Source organism: Aotus nancymaae, unplaced genomic scaffold (assembly GCF_030222135.1).
Source record: "Aotus nancymaae isolate 86718 unplaced genomic scaffold, 86718_ANA_hifiasm-v0.15.2.pri h1tg000032l_0, whole genome shotgun sequence".
Taxonomy (NCBI): domain Eukaryota; kingdom Metazoa; phylum Chordata; class Mammalia; order Primates; family Aotidae; genus Aotus; species Aotus nancymaae.
Genome location: NW_026988445.1, coordinates 724,597 through 747,003, shown reverse-complemented (window position 1 = coordinate 747,003; position 22,407 = coordinate 724,597). Strand labels below are relative to the sequence as shown.

Sequence of the window (22,407 nt, the reverse complement as noted above, 5' to 3'; positions counted from 1 at the left end):
TCTCTTTGAACAGTGGCTACAGGCCACATATGAAATAGTCTCCATAATTTTCATGTACCAGGTGGTAGGACAGTCATGAATTTCAAACCTGAGATTTTCCCACAGACCCATGTGCTGCTTTTGAAAAGTGCTGGGACTGGGAGGCCCAGGCAACGTTTATGCTTTTGTTGCCTTCCACACTTGATAAGATTAACGGCTAACAGCAACTGTTTAATAAATATTAGGTATTATGTGCCAGGCACTGTCCTAAGAGCTTTACATGTAATAACCACATAATCCCATTTTAAGGTAGGAAACTGATTCACAGAAGGGTTGAATAACTTGCCCATGGTCAGTCACACAGCTAGAGCTTGGACTCAAAGCTAGAAGTTTGGCACTAGAGATCTTGTTTTCAATCGTTATTTGTAAACTTATAAGGAATATAATGAAAATATGCATCCAAAAACTATTTTACTTTGAGAAGTTAAAAGTTCTAAGCACAGCTGAATTAAGTTTCTGGAGGAAAAAGTAGGCTTCTAGATAGTACTGGCTACATAATAGCTGACTACAAACAACTTTATTCAAAGGACTTGAAATCTGATCTTTGCCATTTCTCTCAAATGCTGACTTTAGCCTACTGAGGTATTTTAAAGTGACTCCTTTGACAACTGGAAATAAAGAAAGGAACTCTTTGCAGACCAGGTGCCTCACACACAGGGCTTGGCACCCAGGTGATATGTAAATGTTGGCTGACTTAAATGCCTTCCAATCAAAGGCATTTTGAAACACGCTATTCATATTTCACAACATGGCTTGAATATAAATTATTCAGAATGTCAAAACAAAGGGGCATGTGGCAAGTTAAGGAAATTAAAGAGAAATGGAGTATAAATGGAATATGAAACCTTTTAAATTCAAAATAAAGAACGCGGTTACATACCCTAGAAATCCTCTTTCCTGGCTTAGCAAGGGATGAACTTCGGGGATCAAACAAGCCTATTCTTTAATAACATAATATCTCTCATTTGTGATGTATATACTTGCTGCAGGCATACCAATATATAAACAAGCTGCTTAATACGCTCAGGTGATTTCTTTTTTAAAGGCTGAATTTATCTTACATCATTTCTTAAGAAACCTTACACTTTTTAGCATGTATTCAAACACAGCTCAGAAATAAAACAGGTTTTGCTACCACTTTAGGGAACAAAATGGTTACCTTGTAACAAGCCAGGTTTGTATTCCTGACATCAAAGCATTAACTCAAGTCCAACAAAATGTGTTCAGCCTGCCTATAACTTCCAACTAATATCTTAAGAACTGACACATAATGCATTTTTTTTTCCCTAATCCCTAAGAATTTTCTGAGTAATGGGTTAATTGGTAATGTGGTATGATCCATACCTAGGGCTGGCAAAGAATTCCCCACGAAGACCTGTGTGAGAAGCAATGAGATCTGCTGATAAGAGCTCAACTGGGCCTACATATAGCCCTTTATGGAATTATGAAGCAAAAACCACTTGTGTTGAATTGTCATAGGGAGGAAATTAACTCAGTTCTTCTAGTATAATGTTTTCACTCAGTCTGTCTTCTGACACACATTTGTAAAATGTTGCCCACACTACCTAGTTGTGGAATTGATTTTTCTCTGTAAGACTACTTGGCCTTTGCTTTAAGAGCAATGTGAAAGGAAGTCTGGCTCTCTTGGGACTAAGAAAAGCAGAAAAACAGACTTAAGAGCAGTCGTGTATTGGCTATGACAGGCTCTCAAAAAGCATTTGTTGAACCCACACACGACGTATATTACGAACATGGCCATAGTCTAATTTCAAGCTAAGAGTTAAAACTGTTTTTTAAACTATTAAGGCTGGGGATGGGGATAATCGGCTGACCCCCAACACAAGGGTAGCTATGCATGGTCTTGATTCATCATCAGTTAAAATGAGCAGTCCAGATGATGAGACATTTGAAGGGACTAATCAGTCATCCTCACAAAAGTAAATTAAGGGCCTGTGTTAAAATAGCCAAAAGCAAACTCTAATAAAGCATCCTAGCAATAGTGCTTGAAATGTATTCACATGGAAAAGTTTGTGCTGGAAATACTTGTTTAGAAAAAGAACTACATCACTCCATCCTCCTTTATGAAGAAATCCAAGCCATCTTAAACGCTAAAGGTCTGACCCAAGCAAGATGTTTTTTATTAAAAGCTTTTTCAGCTTGAAATAGATTATAACTTTGGGAATAAACATTTTATTTAATGAACAAGTAGAAGGGATTCTTGACTACTATAGTTCTTTTGTGTAGACTGCTTCTAGGTAATGCAAAAAGCTCAGAGAAGGATATCAGATAAGGTAAAAGGCTTTATTATTCAGGATCAGCTCAAAGTCTGACACTGACACAGGCAGGGATAATTATCTCATTACAGTTGACCTTTGGCACCCATTTAAAGTACTAGTTTTCCATGTGGGACATGTTATGCCCAGTAGACTCTCAGTATAGTTTCTGACAGCCAAATTGATCCCAATTTCACTCAGTAGTGGTGCCAGGAGATGTGCAGGGATACAAATAAAATCATCTGCTTTATCAATCTTTTTCTTTTTCATGGATTTTTTTCCCCAATTGGTTTTCAAAGCAAGTGAAATAAACAGCATTACTGGCAGATATTGGTCGTAAATAACATCTTCCCAAAGCCCAACAGTCAAAAAACAAACACCAAATATAAGCAGATTTCCTAAATATTCAGTTAAGCCTATGGTGTGTTTGGTTTTGACCAGAGCAATTCTATGGCTTCCCTTTACTTATTTTTCTCCCTGGATAAAACTATGCTTACTTGACCCATGCAATTTCAGTTGTTACAGCTTTAACTTATAAGATCAAAGGAATTAAAAAGTTGTCAGTAAGAATTGATTTTCACCATAAAGTCTACACGGTCCTCAAAACAAATGAAGTTTCATGATTGGAAGGAGGCTCCCTTCCAATCATCTCCCTCAGTATCTCCCTTCTAGATACGAAGTACATAGTATCTAGAAGGTACATAAAGCCTCTTTTCATGAGGTTACAAAGGTGAAAAATATAAAACAATGGTTCACGATCACTGATACATAATTGTTGATTAAGGGGAGGGATGTTTAAGATATTTTGCACATTATTAACTTAGAGTCAGTCTATACACTCTCTGTATTAAATATCTAGAGAAAATTCTATTACTTTTTGGCTCAGGGTTATCTATACTAGAAGGCTATTGCTTTTTATGTACATGAAGATAACCTCAAGATTCATGTTTCTGGTTCTGGATTTTCAGTTAAGAGCTATATTCTTTTATAAAAATATCAATAAGAAATCATCGCTTTTTTCTTAAAATCTGATGACTTATTTTTTTAAAACACTGCAGCTCCTAGAGAACTGATGGCTGCACCTGAATTCAAACCCCAAATTGATTTTATAAAACATCTTCCTCTAGTAAATGGCAAAAATAATAACCTCCTGTAGAAAGTGATGTTGGGCTGGCTGACATAGTAGATTGCTTGGTGAAAACATGGGGACCTGAAATCTCATGTGGGAGATATACTGGAGAGAAAAAAGACACAGCTTTCTGTTGTTGCTCTCCTAGTTTCTCCAAAGAGCTGACATTTATCACTGCATTTAAAATAAAGATGACTTTAACTCAAGAAACTGCATTTTAACACTGAACTGATATAAATGTACTTATCTGAACATCACATTTTTACACATACTTAAAAAAACCCCACAAAAGCATGGTGAAAAGATTATGTATTTCAAATAAAATTATACATGTTGGCGGCAGAACAGAACCAGGGGTCTTCAGCAGAGGATTTCTTCAGCAGTCAGCCTCCATAGGCCTCATGCTGCGGCTGGCAGATACCTTCCACTGAGCATAGAAAGTTTAAGAATAATAAGAAACTTGTTTTTTGCCTCCTGTGAGCTGGATGTCATTATTGTAGAGAAGATGCATAATTTAAAAAGTGAAGACTATTCATTCAAAATGCTAAAGTGACAAATTAACTTTATGAAATTTAAACACAGCATTCATCCTGGGGAAGTTGCATATACATTATGGTAGTAGAACCAGATTAGGTATATTTCAGCATTGAAAATATTTTGTCTAAAAATGAAAAGGTAGCTTTCTTAAAGACCAGAGTTATAGAGTCACTCTTTTATTTTTCATCTTGTTTTAGTGGACCAAAGCTCAGTAACTCACTCAGATTTGAATCTATAATTCTGTTGAGTGTTCAGGACTACAGAAGTCCTCTTGGGACTTTCTATGGAAGTATGTGCAGATTTTCCTCATGGAGCTGGGAGTAATGGTGACCTAGAAGAAGAAAGTTTAGATTTCAGAGATTTGCTTAAAGTTCAACTGTTACCTCACCAAGTTACTAAGGAGTACCTTAAATTAGACTGTCTAGAAATTTGAGTGTTAGTCAGTTTGCTTTCAGCTCCAAATCCTTTTTTTTGAGGCGGAGTTTTGCTCTTGTCCCCCAGGCTGGAGTGCAATAGCGTGATCTCGGCTTACTGCAATCTCTGCCTCCCAGGTTCAAGGGATTCTCCTGCTTCAGCCGAAGTAGCTGGGATTATAGGCATGCACCACCACACTGGGGTAATTTTGTATTTTTAGTAGAGACAGGGTTTCTCCATCTTGGTCACGCTGGTCTTGAACTCACCTCAGGTGATCCGCCTGCCTCAGCCTCCCAAAGTGCTGGGATTACAGGCGTGAGCCACAGCACCTGGCCTCAGCTCCAAACTTTGAATTGCAATGTCTCTTTTGGCTGACTTGTACTGATTATAGTAAAAGCTTAACAGATGCTATGTAGGAAAAGAAGGCATAAACTTTTTATGTGGATAGGAAACATTTATTAGCTAAGTCTCCTAATAAGAAACAAAGAGGTTACAATTACTGTCCTTTTTGAAATAAATTAATAAATCAGCCCCCTGCAGTTTACAAACAAGATAGGTATTCAAATGGGAGCTGTTTACTCTCTTTTGAAGGTTGACATTATCATCATATAGACAAAGGTAAAAAATTTTTAAGAACTGTTAGCGTCAAAGAAATTACAAGACCAGTACACTATTTCTACTTTTTAAAGATTTTAAGATTTATATATTAGTAAAAATAGTTTTTCATTGAAATTACTTTTCTGCTAACACATAGCTGAGACCAGCTCCCTTGAAAAAAAATAGAAATTTTGGCTAGGGATAAAGAGCAGTCATAATTTTGAGAGAAGGAAAGATTCCTTTTAACTGTCTTTCCCCCTCACTTTCTATAGCAAGGTCTTGATTGCAGTTTGTATACTAAGTAGTCTTTAAAATATATCAGTTTATTTTTTCTAAAATTATGGGATACACCTTCATGAGAGCAGGTGGGGGATATGAACACTTTTTTAGTTTAATAAAAGTGTTCATATCCCCCACCTGCTCTCATGAAGGCCTAATGTTATCTAACTTCTGCCCTTTAAAATGGCAGATTATGCTGATGATTCTGGATTCTATTTCAATCATCTTGACACCACTTCCATAACTCATAACAAGAGCTACTGTGAAGTACAGTGCAAAGTTCCTTAACCTATCTCCCCTTAACATGCAAACAATAGAATCTTTCTATTCCCTCTGACTGGTGCCCACAGCTCACCCAATGATCTCAGCTACTTCTGTCTCCGCCACTGTAATGAATCTTGTTTTTCAAGGTTCACAAACCTATTTCTGGCAGCAATCTCTGATACTGATATTGTCTAATTTAAATATTAAATCAGTCAATGAAGTCCTAAAAAGATAAGGGACACTACACTGAATGTTAAAAAGAATAGATATAGGTGTCAAAAGTATTATTGTGGTGTGGCAAGATGATTATAAAAGATTGGGGAGAAATCATAAAAATCTAGAAAGATTCTGCACTGAAATTGTTTTGTAAGTATCTAAGTTTCAATGTATTTTAAATAATTATAAAATGTAATTACAAACTGGAAATCTACTTATGGATGTTGGCAACTTTCCCATGAACAACAGCTTTATCTATAAAAAGAGGATGGCATACTGTCTAACAGGAGAGAGGGGAGATATTTTTGAATTGATATCCTGGAGCATGATGAAGGCTTTAGTGAATCAGGCAACAGGGCTGAGAAGTACAGACCCTGCCTGACAGGAGGGATTTTAATGGGAGTAAACAGAATTGCCAGATAAAATACAGCATATCCAGTTACATTTGAATTTCAGACAAACAGAAATCATTTCTCAGCACAAAAAATTTTTAGTAAAAGTATGTCCCATGCAAAATTTGTTTTATATTTATGTGCTAAATTTGGCAGAACTAGGAATAAATAGATTTTTTTTAAAAAGCATTCTGATGAGAGATCTAGGTGTCTGGCCCCCTTTAAGTTAGGAAATGTATCTTCCCACTACTGCTGACTTACCGGGCCTGGTGATGTCTTTCCACTCTGTCTCCTGGAATTGGGTGTCTGAGATGATGGACTTCGTGGAGATGGATTCTCAGCCTTCCGTTTGGCTGCCATGGCCAACAACCAGTTTTTATTCTCTGGGGAACTGTTCTCTTTGCCTACCATTTCAGACCCTTCTCCACAGGGTCTCAAAGGAAGAGGTAGCGTTCCACAGCTTTCTGAAGCATACGGACTGACAGGAGAAGGAGGCTCTGAGATACTTGTACCAGCTCCTTCAATTTTGCTTGATTTGGTAGGACCTAGAGAGTCCTTACTAAGGTCTTCCTGGTTACCAGCAAGGCAGCACAGATCCAGATGAAGATTTTCAACTTGGCCATCAAGCTCAGTAACACAGTTACAACTCTTCACACACTTTTGTTTCACACTCTCCAGACAGCTTGAGTCTAGCCTCCTCTTTACTCTATTTCTAGACTCAGAGCAAGCCTCTGCTTGGGATGACTTCTGGCTCACGGGAATGAGGGCTTTTCTCGGAGACATGATCTTGGTCTCGGAAGCAGGTGGAGTGATAGGTGGTGATGAGGAGGGTGTTCGGGTCACCCAGTTTCTAATTGACATCTTGAAAGATGAAGGTGGCTTGGGAGAGACAGAGGAGACAGAACCTCTTCTGTTGATGGGAGATCGAGCCTTGGCAGGAGAGGTTTTAATAGAGAACGTAGGAGTATTTGAAGGAAGAGGGAGGTCTCCAGCACAGCTTGGAGCACAAGCTGCGGATGATGGGGAAGAAATGGATGGATTGCACTTCACCCTGGGGGCTTTGGCAGGAGTACTCTGGCTACTCGTTACTGTTACTGAAAAAGAGGAGAGGATCATGAAAATCAGAAATGAAAGCCATACAAAGTCCCTAAATTCTCATCAAGAAAAATCAGTTAACGTAATCATCCAAGGGTCAATTTGCTGGTAAGCAGGTTATATACATCGTTTGATTCCTACTATACCCCTTTATCATTTTCCTTTCTCTTTTCTAACTTGCCAACCTCCCAAGTATCCCAGTGTAAAACATATACTTGTAAAAATCAACAAAACACCAAAAAAATAAAGATAACAATTTTAAAGCACCTAGGTAAACCATGTTTAGCATATGTTCTATATTTGTGCATGTGATATATACTATATATCTCAACCTTTTTCTATACAAAAATGAGACTGATGTAAGGGGAAAGTGGCAGGTAGGAGGCAGGACTAACTTGCCATTCAGACAGACGGAACAGCATGTGGAGACTCACATCATGCACTTTGGCTCCAAGAACTACTGCAGGAACGTACCAGAAAAAAACAAAAGAATTCACGGATCCTTTTAAAGAAGCAGATTGCTGCTGCAAAATCTGTAAGACAGCAGAAAAACTGAGTGCCAAGAAGTGCGAGAGGGCTCCTGAAGCTGCGTGCTTGGTTGAAGAGGATGACCATCCCCGATAGAGGACCAGTCTTTGGTCAAGGGTATATGAATAGCTCCACTCCCCTCCTAGAACCTCCAAACGAGCTCTCAAGGTCCAAAGTGTGAGAGGGTGGCTGGTAGTGGTGGCTCACACCTGTAATCCCAGCACTATGGCAGGCTGAGATGGGTGGATCACTTAAGGTCAGGAGTTCAAGACCATCCTGGCCAACATGGTAAAACCCTGTTTCTACTAAAAGAAAAAAACTTAGCCAGGCATGGTAGTGTGCACCTGTAGTCCCAGCTACTTGGGAAGTTGAGGCAGGAGAATCACTTGAACCCGGGAGGTGGAGGTTGCAGTGAGCCAAGATCGTGCCACTGCTCCAGCCTGGCTGACAGAATGAGACTCCATCTCAAAACAAACAAACAAAAAACAGTGTGAGAAGGGGAAGTCCACCTCTGCACACATTCTCACTGGGGACCCTGAAAATCCAGATCATAGGAGGAGAACTGAAATGAATTTAGAGTGCCAAGCAAAATATAAAAGTAGAAAAAGCAGCAGGAAGAGCCCTATAGGCACTCCCAGTCCCCAGGGAAGCCATTTCTGACTTTATCTCACAGGGGTCTTTGGAGAGGGCAGCCAGTGAAACTGGAGAAGGATCACAGGGAGAAGAATACTTTCAGCTGAACTTTGTAATAATTTCAAATGAGCATGAATTTTCCTGGGCAGAATCTGTGGGGGGAAGGGACAAATGGGAAGTGTAGATATGAGCACAGAAGCTGTGGCAGGCAGATGGACAGGGCCTGAAAGCCCCGCTTGCTTTCTCAGTGGGGAGGCAGGCTTAGAGTCTGGGGCAATATCTCAGCCCTGTGCACTGGAGGCATGGATATAAATCTGCTTTCATTGGCTGTTGGGGGAGCATGGCAGGGGTGAGTCTGGCCTTGCTGGCTGTGGCCTGTCACTGCCGGTTTTCCCCTATTTCCCTGGTGATGTGTATGAAACAGCAAAGGAAGCCATAATCCCCCTTAGAACATAACACCATTGGCCTGTGAACTACCACTCCCATCACCCACAGCAGTCCCAGCAAGCCCTGCCCAAGGAGAGTCTGAGCTCAGACACACTAACCCTGCCCCCATCAGATGGTCTTTCTCTAACGGCCCTGGTAGCTGTAAACAAAAGACATAAACTCATGGGAGCTCTATGGCCCTGCTCATTGCCTGAGAAACCTGAATACTTACCCAGGAAACCTTAGGGCAAGCTTATATCCCCCCTATACTACCAGTTGATTCTCTCTTGAAAGCACCACCTCCTTGAACCAACCAGTTCAAGCCATTACAGCAACTCAACAGAACAACCATGCTCCAAGAAAGGAGAAAACAACTGCTAATTACACTGCCTGTAACATCCTGGACAACAAAATGTCCTGAGTCTGTCCATGTGATAACTTCAGTGCTAGTGTAACTTGCCTTCTAGGAAACCAGTGCACTAAACAAAATTACAACCAAGTACTCTAACACAGTCCACTTCACTCTCCTATTAATACCTCCATCAGATCAAGTGCTGCTATCTATGGCATACAGACCTAGAGACAGATCATATCACAGGACTCTTTGCAGACACTCTCCGGTACCACCAGCCTAGAGCCCAGTAGCTCTGCTGAATGGCTCAACTCAGAAGAACATTAACAATTACTGTAGTCTGGCTCTCAGGAAGCCCTGTCCCTAGGGAAGGGGAAGAGTACCACATCAAGGGATCATCCTACGGGACAAAAGAATTTAAACAGCAGCCCTTGAGTCTCAGATCTTTCTTCTGACATAGTCTACCCAAATGAGAAGGAACCAGAAAAACAATTCTGGTAATATGACAAAACAAGGTTCTATACACCCCTAAAAGATCACACTAGCTCGCCAGCAATGGATCTAAAACAAGAATAAATCTTTGAATTGCCAGAAAAGAATTTGGAAGGTCAATTATTAAGCTACTCAAGGAGGCATCAGAGAAAAATGAAAACCAACTTAAATTAAAAAACAAACAGAATACAGATAAAAATCTCCAGAGAAATAGATATCATAAATAAAAAACAATCACAACTTCTGGAAATGAAAGACACATTTAGAGAAACGCAAAATACACTGGAAAGTTTCAACAACAGAATTCAAACAGGTAGAAGAAAAAATTTCAGAGCTCAAAGACAAGGCTCTTGAATTAACCCAATCCAACAAAGACAAAGACAAAAGAATGAAAACTTCTCTGGCCTTGCCAGAGATCTAGACATCCAAATACAAGAGGCTCAAAGAACACCCAGGAAATTTGTTACAAAAAGATCATCACCTAGGCACATAGTCATCAGGTATCTAAAGTCAAGATGAAGGAAAAAAATCTTATGAGCTGTGAGGTAACCTATAAAGGAAAAGCCTATCAGATTAGTAACAGCAGATACCCTATAAGCTAGAAGGGATTAAGGTCCTATTTTTAAGCCTCATTAAAGAATTATTAGCTGACAAAATAATTATCAGCCAAAAATTTTATACCCAGCAAAACTAAGCTTCATAAATGAAAAGACAAAGTCTTTTTCATGCGTTGAGAGAATTTGCCTTGCCACTACCAAGCCAGCACAGTTTACAAAAACTGCTAAAAGGAGTTCTAAATCTTGAAGCAAAATCTCAAAATACACCAAAATAGAACCTCATCTCATAGTGGGGGACTTCAATACAGAAAGTCAACATAGAAACAATGGACTTAAACTATGCCCTAGAACAAATGGACTTAACAGGTATTTACAGAACATTCTACCCAACAACTGCAGAATATACATTCTATTCATCAGAACATTCATGGAATATTCTCCAAGATAGAGACTATGTGATAGGCCACAAAACAAGTCTCAATAAACTTAAGAAAATCAAAATTATATAAAATACTCTCTCAGACCACAGTGGAATAAAACTGGAAATCAACTCCAAAGGGAATTCTTAAAATCATGCAAATACATGGAAATTAAATAATCCGCTCCTCAACGTCTCTGGGCCAACGATGAAATCAAGACAGAAATTAAAAAATTCTTTGAACTGAATGAAAAAAGTGACACAACCTAACAAAACCTCTGAGATACAGCAAAAGCAGTGCTAAGAGGAAAGTTCACAGCATTAAGTGCCTACATCAAAAAGTTTGAAAGAGCACAAATTAACAATCTAAGGTCACAACTCAAGAACCAGAGAAACAAGAACAAACCAAACCCAAACCTGGGAGAAGGTAAGATATAACAAAGATCAGAGCAGAACTAAATGAAACTGAAACAACAACAAAATACAAAAGATAAATGAAACAAAAAGCTGGTTCTTTGAAGAGGTAAACAAAATTGATAGCCCATTAGTGAGATTAACCAAGAAAAGAGAGAAGATACAAATAAGTTCAATTAGAAATGAAACAGGAAATGTTAACAACCAATACCACAGAAATATGAAACATCATTCAAGGCCATTATAAACACATTTATGCTCACAAACTAGAAAACACAGAGGAGATGGATAAATTCCAGGAAATATACAACCCTCCTAGATTAAACCAGGAAGAAATATAAAATCTGAACAGATCAATAACCAGTACTGAGATTGAAACGGTAATTTAAAAAACTGTCAACAAGAAAAAGTCCAGGACCAGACGGATTCACTGCTGAATTCTATCAGACATTCAAAGAACTGTTACCAATCCTACTGAAACTATTCCAAAAGACAGAGAAAGAGGGAATCCTCCCTAAATCATCCTGTGAAGCCAGTATCACTTTAATACCAAAACCAGGAAACGACATGACAAAAAAAAGAAAACTACAGATCAATATCCCTGTTGAACATAAGATGCAAAAATCCTCAACAAAGTACTAGCTAACCAGATCCAACAGTATATCAAAAAGATAATCTACCATGATCAAGTGGATTTCAAACCAGGAATGCAGGGATGGTTTAACACACACAAGTCAAAACATGTGATATACCACATAAACAGAATTAAAAACAAAAATCAGGCTGGGTGCAGTGGCTCATGCCTGTAATCCTAGCACTCTGGGAGGCCAAGGCTGGCAGATCACTCAACATCAGGAGTTTGAGACCAGCTTGGTCAACATGGTGAAGCCTGTCTAAAAATACAAAAATTAGCTGAGCGTGGTGTCAGGCACCTATAATCTCAGCTACTTAGGAGGCTGAGGCAGGAGAATCCCTTGAACCTGGGAGGCAGAGGTAAGCTGAGATCGCACCATTGCTCTCCAGCCTGGGCAACAAGAGCAAGCCTCTGTCTAAGAGAAAAACAAACAAAAACACATGATCACACAGAAAACATTTGACAAAATCCAGCATCCCTTTTATGATGAAAACCTTCAGCAAAATCAGCATAGAAGGAATATACTTTAAGGTAATAAAAGCCATCTATGACAAACCCACAGCCAGCATTATACTGAATGGGGAAAAGTTGAAAGCATTCTCCATGAGAACTGGAAAAAGACAAGGATGCCCATTTTCACCAGTTCTATTTAACATATTAGTGGAAGTTCGAGCCAGTCACTGCCAGTCAGAGAAGAGAACTAAAAGGCATCCAAATTGGTAAACAGGAAGTCAAACTGTTGCTGTTAGTCAATGATATGATTGTATACCTAGAAAATCCTCAAGACTCATCCAAAAAGCTCCTAGATGTGATAAATGAATTCAGTAAAGTTTCAGGATACAAAATCAATGTACACTAATCAGTAGTACTGCTATACAGCAATAGTGAACAAACTGAGAATCAAATCAAGAACTCAACCCCTTCTACAATACTTGCAAAAACAAAACCAAACCTAGGAATATACCTAAGGAAGTAAAAGACTTCTATGAGGAAAACTAGAAAACACTGCTGAAAGAAATCAGATGACACAAACAAACGGAAAAACGCATCCTATGCTCATGGATGGGCAGAAATCAATGCTGTGAAAATGACCATACTGCCAAAAGCAATCTACAAATTCAATGCAATTCCCATCAAAATACCATCATCATTCTTCACATAACTGGAAAAAAAAAATCCTAAAAGTCATATGGAACCAAAAACACAAAAAATCCACATAGCCAAAGCAAGACTAAGCCAAAAAAACACATCTGGAGGCATCACATTACCTGACTTCAAACTATACTACAAGGTTATAGTCACTCAAATAGCATGGTACTGGTATAAAAATAGGCACATAGACTGATGGAATAGAATAGAGAACCCAGAAATAAAACTAAATACAGCCAACTAATCTTTGACAAAGCAAACAAAAAAAGTGGGGAAAGGACACCCTATTCAACACATGATGCTGGGATAATTGGAAAGCCACATGTAGGAGAATGAAACTGGATCGTCATCTCTCACCTCATCTCTCAAAAATCAACTCAAGATGGATCAAAGACTTACATCTAAGACCTGAAACTGTGAAAATTCTAGAAGATAACATTATAAAGACTCTTCTAGACACTGGCCTTACCAACACTTGTTAACATTTGTCTTTTTGATAAAAGCTATTCTAACAGGTGTGAGGGGATAGATATCTCATTGTGGTTTTGGTTTACCTTTCCCTGATGATTGGTGATGTTGAGCAGTTTTTCATACACCTGTTGGGCATTTGTATGTCTTCTTTTGAGAAATGTCTATTCAGGCATTTTGCCCATTTTAAAATCAGGAATAACCTGCTTCTAATATATCATGAATATTTTCCACATTAACACAGATTTACCTTACCATTTTTAATAGCTACAAAGTATTCTAAGGTATAGGTTATTCTACAACATATTTAACACTGCTATTAGCATTCTTATAAATACTCTTGAACAATGCTAGGGCAGAAAGGCACTACACAGGGGCTCTCAAACAGGAATGCACAGGTCTAAAACCTGGCACAATCACTTACTCTGTGACTTAGGCATAACCCTTTATCTCCTTCAACTCAGATTCCATATCTATTAAACGGAGATAGTTTTTCTTTTCACAAGAAGCAATTCAATCAATTACTTGTAAAGGTTATCAGGCCTCACATAGCTTCCCACTTTATTTTACAAATGAATGCTATTTTCCAGAAGAGAAAGAACATTCAGAATCTCAGTGTTTGCTCTCTGTAAATAAAACATAGTAGATAGGACTTCTCTTTGTGTACCTGTCCCTTTGTTTTTACATACAATGGCAAGTACTTCAGGCAAATTTTTATAAACTTCATGCTTCTTCCCTCTCAAGTCCTACCACAGACAACACTTTCTCAATTTCATTCTGAGCTTTCTAGATTTCTGAAATAGCATTCTTGTCTTCAAATAACAAGAAAGGGTGTTTATTTATTTCTCAGTTATAAAGCCTTTGAATTGTATCTGTGATTTTCAATTCAGTTTAATTACCAAATTGCATTTATATCCAGCTGAATTTAGGATGTGCTGATATAAAAATGCAATCTCTCTTTTAGCAGAAATAAAGATTTGCAAGAACTCACTTTATTCAGTTAATTATCCTGTCCTTTTTTACGTTGTGCTTTTCACTCCTAAAGTAATCTTGCCTTGAGAGAAATTCTACAAATTGACTTTTGCCTAAACTTTTCTCATCAACCATATGTTTACAACCAGCCAAAACGATATTGCTCTTTCAGTAAGGATCATTATTGAAAAACTCCATTTTGGTATAAGGTGCTATGGAAAGGACTTAATAACAGTGACCTGTTCATAAAGTCTCTGGTTATGGTTCTCACACTAATGCTCTAGAGCTTGGTAACAGCTATTTTTTCAGAAGAAAAGGAAGTTTTCGTTTGCTGCACTCCTCAGTGCAGATCAATAATCACTGCACAGCTGCCACAGTCATCTGTTCCATTTAGGTGGGTCAAAGTGTACATTTAGGGCAGAAAGTCCTAAAATTGTATGAATCTTATAATATGCCGATTAATAAGGCAGACTGGGGAAGAAGGAAGAGCTGGGACAGGGACAAACCAGGTATCTAGGTTTCTGATACTTGCATGGCGCACACTGGAAGTATTTACTGATAAGGTTGGTAGGAAATTGATGTTTGGGAAGTTGGGGCAATTCCTCTTCCTTCAGGATGTCATGATTAAGGAGGAAGGGGACCATGGGGGTCAAAGAAATTCTGTTAGCTTTGAAGGTTAGCAAACTCTGAGTCAAATTTAAGAGTGTGTGTATGTGTGTTTTTTAAATAGTAACTAGATTTTAACAGTATAAAAGTTAATGGTAAAAAAATTCAAGCAGTACAGAGGGGAAGAGGGTAGAAACATGAACCTCTTTTCAATTTTTTCATTTCACTTTTATGTTCTTGTGTATTCCACAATTGTCTCTGTGCCTATTTAGCACATTCAAAGTTACATATGTATCATACCTTTAAAACCCCGTAATACTAATGGATTATACTATATATATGTACACGTTCTGCAACTTGCTCTTTTTATATCTCTTCATGTAAGTACACATAAATGCACTGCATTATTTTTAACAGCTGCAGAGCATGCCATTATATGGGCCTACACATTTAAATATGACATGCCATTTTCTTTAGCACTTCATCTACTTAAGTGGACCAACTCCTTATTAACCTTAAGCAATATATGAGATCTGATGACATGGTAGCATAGACTAAGTTATTGCCCTACATGCTTCCTGAAAGTCAGTTCCTTTAAAGAATTATACAAAATATACTAATAGTTTGCAGCTTCTTTCTTTTCTTTTTTTTGAGACAGTCTTGCTCTTCTTGCCCAGGCTAGAGTGCAGAGGTGCAATCTCGGCTCACTGCAACCTCCACCTCCTGGGTTCAAGCGATTCTCCTGCCTTAACATCCCGAGTAGCTGAGATCACAGGTGAGTGCCACCACACCTGGCTAATTTTGTATTTTTAGTAGAGACGGGCTTTCGCCATGTTGGCCAGACTGGTCTTGAACTACTAACCTTCGCTGATCCACCCACCTCGGCCTCCCAAAGTGCTGGGATTACAGGCGTGAGCCACTGTGCCTCATCAGCTTCTTTCTATATGAGAGTCTGCCATCTGGCCTCAGCCTACCTTTTCAGTCTTATCATGTACTTGGCTATTCTAGGATGATGTTACAGGACACTACTAGTTGTTTCCTGAACAAGCTGTGCACTGTCACATTTCTTTGTTCATGTGGTTTTCTTGCCAATTCAGCTCCTTCTTTGCCAGGCAGAAATTCTTCTCATGTTTCAAGGCTCTGATGACAACGTTAACTCCATTGTGAAGAATTCACAACTTCTTTCCTCTTCTCCCACAAAGCTCTCCTCTCACAGAGGAAGTAGGTTCTCAGAGCCCTTTGTTTACACAGCTAAAGGCTATGTGCTAGTTTGTGAATCTGCCTCCTAGACTAGACTGTGAGCCTATAGGGTAGCTAATAATGGTTTATTCATCTTTAGGCCCAGTGCCCCTATAGTGCCTAGCAAGGAATTATTAAACAATGTTAAGTTTCATTATTGCTGACAAGGATACAGGTGAGGTTCTAGGCAACAGAAAACTTTCTCTATAATTATCCTGCTGACTTGTGAGACTGCAGTAAGCAACTGAGACAGAATAGGTAAAGTTTCCTTCTCTTTAAGATAAGGATAATCAACTTTCTCACTTAATAATGCCTAAACCAGAGGTTCTCAATCCTGGCTACATAACAGGCCTACATGGAGCTTTGTTAAAATATAGGTAGTTGGACTCCACACCAGTCCTATAATCAATCACTGGGGATATATAGACTTGAAAAGCTCCCCAAGTAGTTCTGATCATAGTGAGAACTATTGATTTCAATGGTGCTATAAAATCTCTGCCTAAAACACAGTGGAAAGAATGGTAAGCAACAGAGCAGGTGCTGGGTGGGAAAAGTAAGGCAGAGGGAAAAGAGGCTATGTCTTGGCACTTAACCCCTTCCAGTTAATGTGTTAACTGGGGAGTTTACACAGTCAAACCAGGGCCAGAAGAGAAGATATGCAACCCAGGACAGCAATGAAAGGTTGGCGTGGCAATTAGAAGCTTGGGAAAACAGGGGAACATGATTTTCAAGATGTCAGTGTGATTAGAAACAGCCAGTCTGTGGCTGGAAGCTGGCTTAGAGAGTCGAATGGCCAGTGTGCCAGCCTTTGGCACCCATGTCAGGTTGTTGTTCTGTAGTGCTCTTCAGAGTAACCCTAACATCACCCAGAAATAATCTAGGCATAACTCTTACTCTGATCTTAACCTGAACTTTTGCCTTGCTTTGTTAGGTTTTAAAGGAGGCAGTGCTACACAGTGGTTCTGAGCATGTGTTCTAGAATCAGACTGCAAGGGTTCATAGTTATGAGATCTTAAGCAAGTCTAACTTCCTTGATCTCCAGTTTCAGTTGTTTTCATAAATAAATGACATAATCCAAGTAGGTCCTTAGAACAATTATGCTAGGAGTCAGTAATGGCTAAACGTTGTTATTATTACAACTCAAATTTGGTCAAAATGTAACTTTTTTGGTGACTTGGCTTCTAATACTAAAAATTAATGGCATACTAAAAGTACACAATTAAAAGCAAGATATCTTTCATCACAAATTTTAAAAAATGGTATAGTCATTAAATAAGAATCCTACCTTTGGGAATCATTTTAATGGGAAGGGGGACGCTAAATTCAGGGAGGAAAAAACCCCAACTTTTAAAATATTGGAAACAAAATGTTTAACTACAATAGAACTGCTAGGTAGATTATGGAACATTTACTCAAGTGTCATATTTTAAACAGTGTTGCCAAAAAGATAACATAGAAAGTACCTAAGGCTGGGTGCAGTGGCTCATGTCTGTAATCCCAGCATTTTGAGAGAACAAGGTGGGTGGATTGCTTGAGCTCACAAGTTAAGTCCAGCCTGGACAACATGGTGAAACCCCATTTCTACAAAAAATACAAAAATTATCCAGGCGTGGTAATGCACACCTGTAGTCCCAGCTATTGGGAGGCTGACGTGGTAGGATGGCTTAAGAGAAATCAAATGCATATACACTATAACTATGGTTCTGTTAAAAAGAATCTCTACATATAAAGGGAAAAACCTCAAAAAATAACTGGAAATGTTTCTGATGACATTTTGGTCAGTATTCTCTAATGGCCTCATATGATACTTCTCTTTTATATTTTCTAAAATGAGAAAGAAAATGAGAGAAAGAAAAGTACATTTAAGGCAATAGAAAGACACCCAAGTTCATGGACCAGAAGACTTAACATTATTAAGATGTCAATACTCCCAAAACTGATCTACAGAGTCACTACAATTCCTATCAAAATCCTAGCTGGCGGCTGGGTGTGGTGGCTCACACCTGTAATCCCAGCACTTTGGGAGGCCGAGGCAGGTGGATCATGAGGTCAGGAGTTTAAGACCAGCCTGGCCAATATGGTGAAACTCCGTCTTTACTAAAAATAAAAAAATTATCTGGGTGTGGTGGCACATGCCTGTAGTCCCAGCTACTGGGGAGGCTAAGGCAGGAGAATCGGTTGAACCAGGGAGGTGGACGTGGCAGTAAGCTGAGATTGTGCCACTGCACTCCAGCCTGGGTAACAGAGTGAGGCTCTGTATAAATCATAATAAATCCTAGCTGGCTTTTTTGCAGACATTGACAAGCTGAACCTAAAATTTGTATAAAAGAGACCCAGAATAGTCAAGACAATCTTGAAATAAAAGAAGAAAACAGAAGAAGGATTTTTAAACCTACTACAAAGCTACAGTAGTGAAGACAATGCAAAACCAAAGTAAGAACAGACACATAGGTGAATGGAATAGATTTGAAAAGTCAGAAATAAACCGTCACATTTATGGTCAATTGATTTTTAGCAGACTTTTACCAAGGGTGCCATGACAATTCAATGGGATAAAGAATAGTCTTTTTAACAAGTGATGGTGAGAAAGCTATATATCCATATGTAAAAAATTAATTTGAATCTCTAAATCATATCATAACACAAAAATAAACTTGAAATGAATCACAGGCCTAAAACTAAAAAACTCCTAGAAGAAAGTATTAGAGTAAATCTTTGTTACCTCGGAACAGGTAATGGTTTCTTTGATTTAACAACAAAAGCACAACAACTGACAAAAGAAAAAAACAGATAAATCGAACTTCATCAAAATTATAAAGTTATGTGTATCATCAAGAGACACCATCAAGAAAGTAAAAACACAATCCACAGAATAAATCATTGCAAATCATTACATGACAAGGGACTTCATTTCAAATATATAAATGGCCAAAGCACATGAAAAGATGTTCAACATCACCGGCCATCAGGAAAAGATAAATCAAAACCACAATGGGATACTAAGTCACAGCTGCTAGGATGGGTATAATGAAAAAGATGGACAATAACAAATGTTGACAAGAACACAGAGAAATTGGAACCCTCATTTTAGGTGTTGAAAATATTCTAGAATTAAATTGTGTTAATGACTACACAACTCTAAATATAGTTGACTCTCTATGTCTTGAGTTCTGTATACTGGATTCCACAGTCATGGATTCAGTTAACCACAAATTGAAAATATTAATACAAAAACATGAAAAAAGATGGTTGTGTCTATACTAAACATGTACAGACTTTTCTTTCTTGTCATTATTCCCTAAATGATAACAGTACAACAACTATTAATATAGCATTTACAATGTACCAGGTATTTTAAGTAATCTAGAGATGCTAGAAGTATATGGGAGGATGTACATAAGTTATAAGCAAATACTACACCATATATAAGGAATCTGAGCCTCTGTGGACTTTGGTATCTACTGGGGGTTCCTGGAACCAATGCCCCATGGATTTGGAGGGACAATTGCATAATTAAAAGCACTAAACTGTATCGATTGAACTTAAATCATGACTCTGTATTAGGAGAATGAGGAGCATGAAGGTTTGGTAGTGGTGGGACACAGTAAAAGGAGTTAAATCCTTATGTTACAAAAATAGGAAGTTAATAAAGCTGAAAATTGTAAAAAAATAAATAGAACTGCACAAAATAATTTAGAAGTCTAGACATACATATCAAAGAATCAGGAAAAAGATTTGAAAGAGGCTGCCTCCGGGAAAGGGAAACTATGAGGCAGAGGGTCTGACTGCTATTTATATTATTCACTCTTATAGAACTAGTTCACTTATTAAACTGTAATACCAAAGCTGGGCATGGTGGCTCACACCTGTAATCCTAGCACTTTGGGAGGCCGAGGCGGGGATCACCTGAGGTCAGGAGTTCCGAGACCAGCCTGGCCAACACGGTGAAACCCTGTCTACTAAAAATACAAAAATTAGCCAGGCATGGTGGTAGGCGCCTGTAATCCCAGCTACTCGGGAGGCTGAGGCAGGAATCGCCTGAATCTGGGAGGCAGAGGTTGTAGTGAGCCCAGATCACGCCACTGCACTCCAGGCTGGGCGATAAAGGGAGACTTCATCTCAAAACCAAAACCAAAAACAAACAACAAATAAAAGAAAGCTAAAAGCAAAGGTAGCACCATCAAAGACTACAGAACCCAGACTTAGAACTAGACTCCTTTGAAGTCTAGTTCTGCAACTTATAAGCAACTAAATAAGTCATTAGAAAAATGAGTCTGTACATTTCCCTTTCTCACCTTACAGTAAACTTACCCCTTGATGGCTGAAGTAAAATGAATCTTTAAGCTTATTAAACCTCAAGCTTAAAAGTAAGAAAGTCTGAAATACTCAGTGAGAGAACATAAGAGTAAATGGACAGGGAAATATGATTTTGGCCAGCAAGAGACAACAACTTGAGGTTAGCAGTAATTAACTGAAAGTGAACACTCTACATGGTTGTGTGTTTAACATGCAAGTACAGGTATACAGCACATCTACTGATACCCTGAGGATCCACTTTGGCTGGCTCATTGCTTTAAGATTTTTGCTCTTGGTTCATTGTTACTCTCTTCAATGTTATCTGTCAATCTGTAGTGATTACAAAATCCATGTACATGATCTTTCCAATACCTTGGTTTCTCAGTTTCCTGACCTCTTTCTATAAAAATCATATCCTTTCACTCTCCTAAGCCACTTATTCTTGATCTTATCATTACCAGTATCTGGAAATCTTCCATTATCTTAATTTCAATCATCCCACTCATCACTACTTATTTTCCCAGCTCCCTTTAGTATTTCAATTCCAATAATCTTTTATCCTCAATCCATTGATACTACCACATGTACACTATCCCTCAGCCCCATTATGTCCTCCCTTCCCTCCTGATATGGTTTGGCTGTGTCCTCACCTGAATCTCATCTTGAATTCCCATGTGTTGTGGGACGTACCTGGTGGGAGGTAACTGAATAATGGGGGCAGGTCTTCCCCATGCTGTTCTTGTGATAGCCAGTTAAGTCTTATGAGATCTGACAGTATTATAAGGGAGAGTTTCTCTGCCTAATCTCTCTCTTTGCCTGCTGCCATCCATATAAGACGTGACTTGTTCCTCCTTGCCTTCTGCCATGATTGTGAGGCCTTCCCAGTCATATGGAACTGTAAGTCATTAAACCTCTTTCTTTTGTAAATTGCCCAGTCTCAGGTATGTCTTTATCAGCAGTGTGAAAACAACTAATACCCCTTTTTAGTAAGGTTAAATCCTATAGTCATAATCATCCTCTTTGTATCCACCCTCAACTTCCTTCTTCACTTGCATTGCTAAACCATACTCCTGGTTAAATCCAGCCCTCTACCTACAGTATACCTGCACTTGCATAGCAAACACATAACCATGTGGAGTGCTCACTTTCAATTAATTACTGCCAGTCTCAAGTTGACTCTTAAAGCCTAACAATCATATTTTCCTGTCCATTTATCCTTCTATTCTCTCAGTGACTATTTCAGACTTTATCTCTTCTAAAACCTCTAGTCCCTTTTTCCCTTATCCCTATTCATAGTTAATGACCCTGATTCATGTTTTGATATCAGAACAGAAGGAAACTTCCATGAGTTATGGCCATCTCATCTTTCCCCACCATCTCTCAGTAGCCTACCTGCACCATGCTTATATATTACACCTTTTTTCCAATTACTATGGATCAACTATTCACATTCCTGGCAAAGGCCTACCCTCCTACTTGTGTATCAGATAGTATCCCCTTCATGCTTACTTGACGACACTGCTCTAGCAAATTTCCCTGCCACAATTTCCCCCTCTCTACAGGATCCTGCCAATCACTATGAAACATTATATTCCTATTTAAAAAAACAACCACCAAACTTCAACCCTGCTTCTTTCTCTAGCTACCACTTCACTTCTCTTTTTTCCTTTATAACAAAGCTCTATACTTGTAGTCCCCAACTCATACCCATGAATGACACCAGTCAGGTCACCATCATACCACCAAAATGACACTCATTAAGGTCACCAAATAACCCCTACAATTGCCTAATTCATTGGTCAGTTTTTAGGCCTAATCTTATTTGGTATGCCAGAAATATCAAATCAAATTCACCCCTCTTATTTACTTGGCTTCCAGAATATAATATTCTCCTAGTTTTTGTCTTACTTCTCTGGTTGTGCCTGCTCAGTAGGCTTTAATGGTATTTGTCACCTCCTCATCCTCTAAACACCGGGGTACCCCAAGAA

At 38.6% G+C, this 22,407-nt stretch overlaps 1 protein-coding gene across 4 annotated transcripts in view; it reads right to left on the bottom strand.

Moving 5' to 3' along the window:
• Window positions 1–2,326: 2,326 nt before the first annotated feature.
• The window catches only part of DTL (denticleless E3 ubiquitin protein ligase homolog), a 240,656-nt gene continuing 220,575 nt past the window's right edge, over window positions 2,327–22,407 (bottom strand). For all 4 annotated transcript variants that reach the window (XM_012459602.3, XM_012459605.3, XM_012459603.2 and 1 more), the window contains 2 exons: window positions 6,402–7,234; window positions 2,327–4,309 (listed from right to left, as the gene is read on the bottom strand). In XM_012459602.3, the coding sequence (XP_012315025.1) occupies window positions 4,211–4,309; window positions 6,402–7,234 (932 nt within the window). In that variant the 3' untranslated portion in view covers window positions 2,327–4,210. The remainder of the gene's footprint in view (window positions 4,310–6,401; window positions 7,235–22,407) is intronic.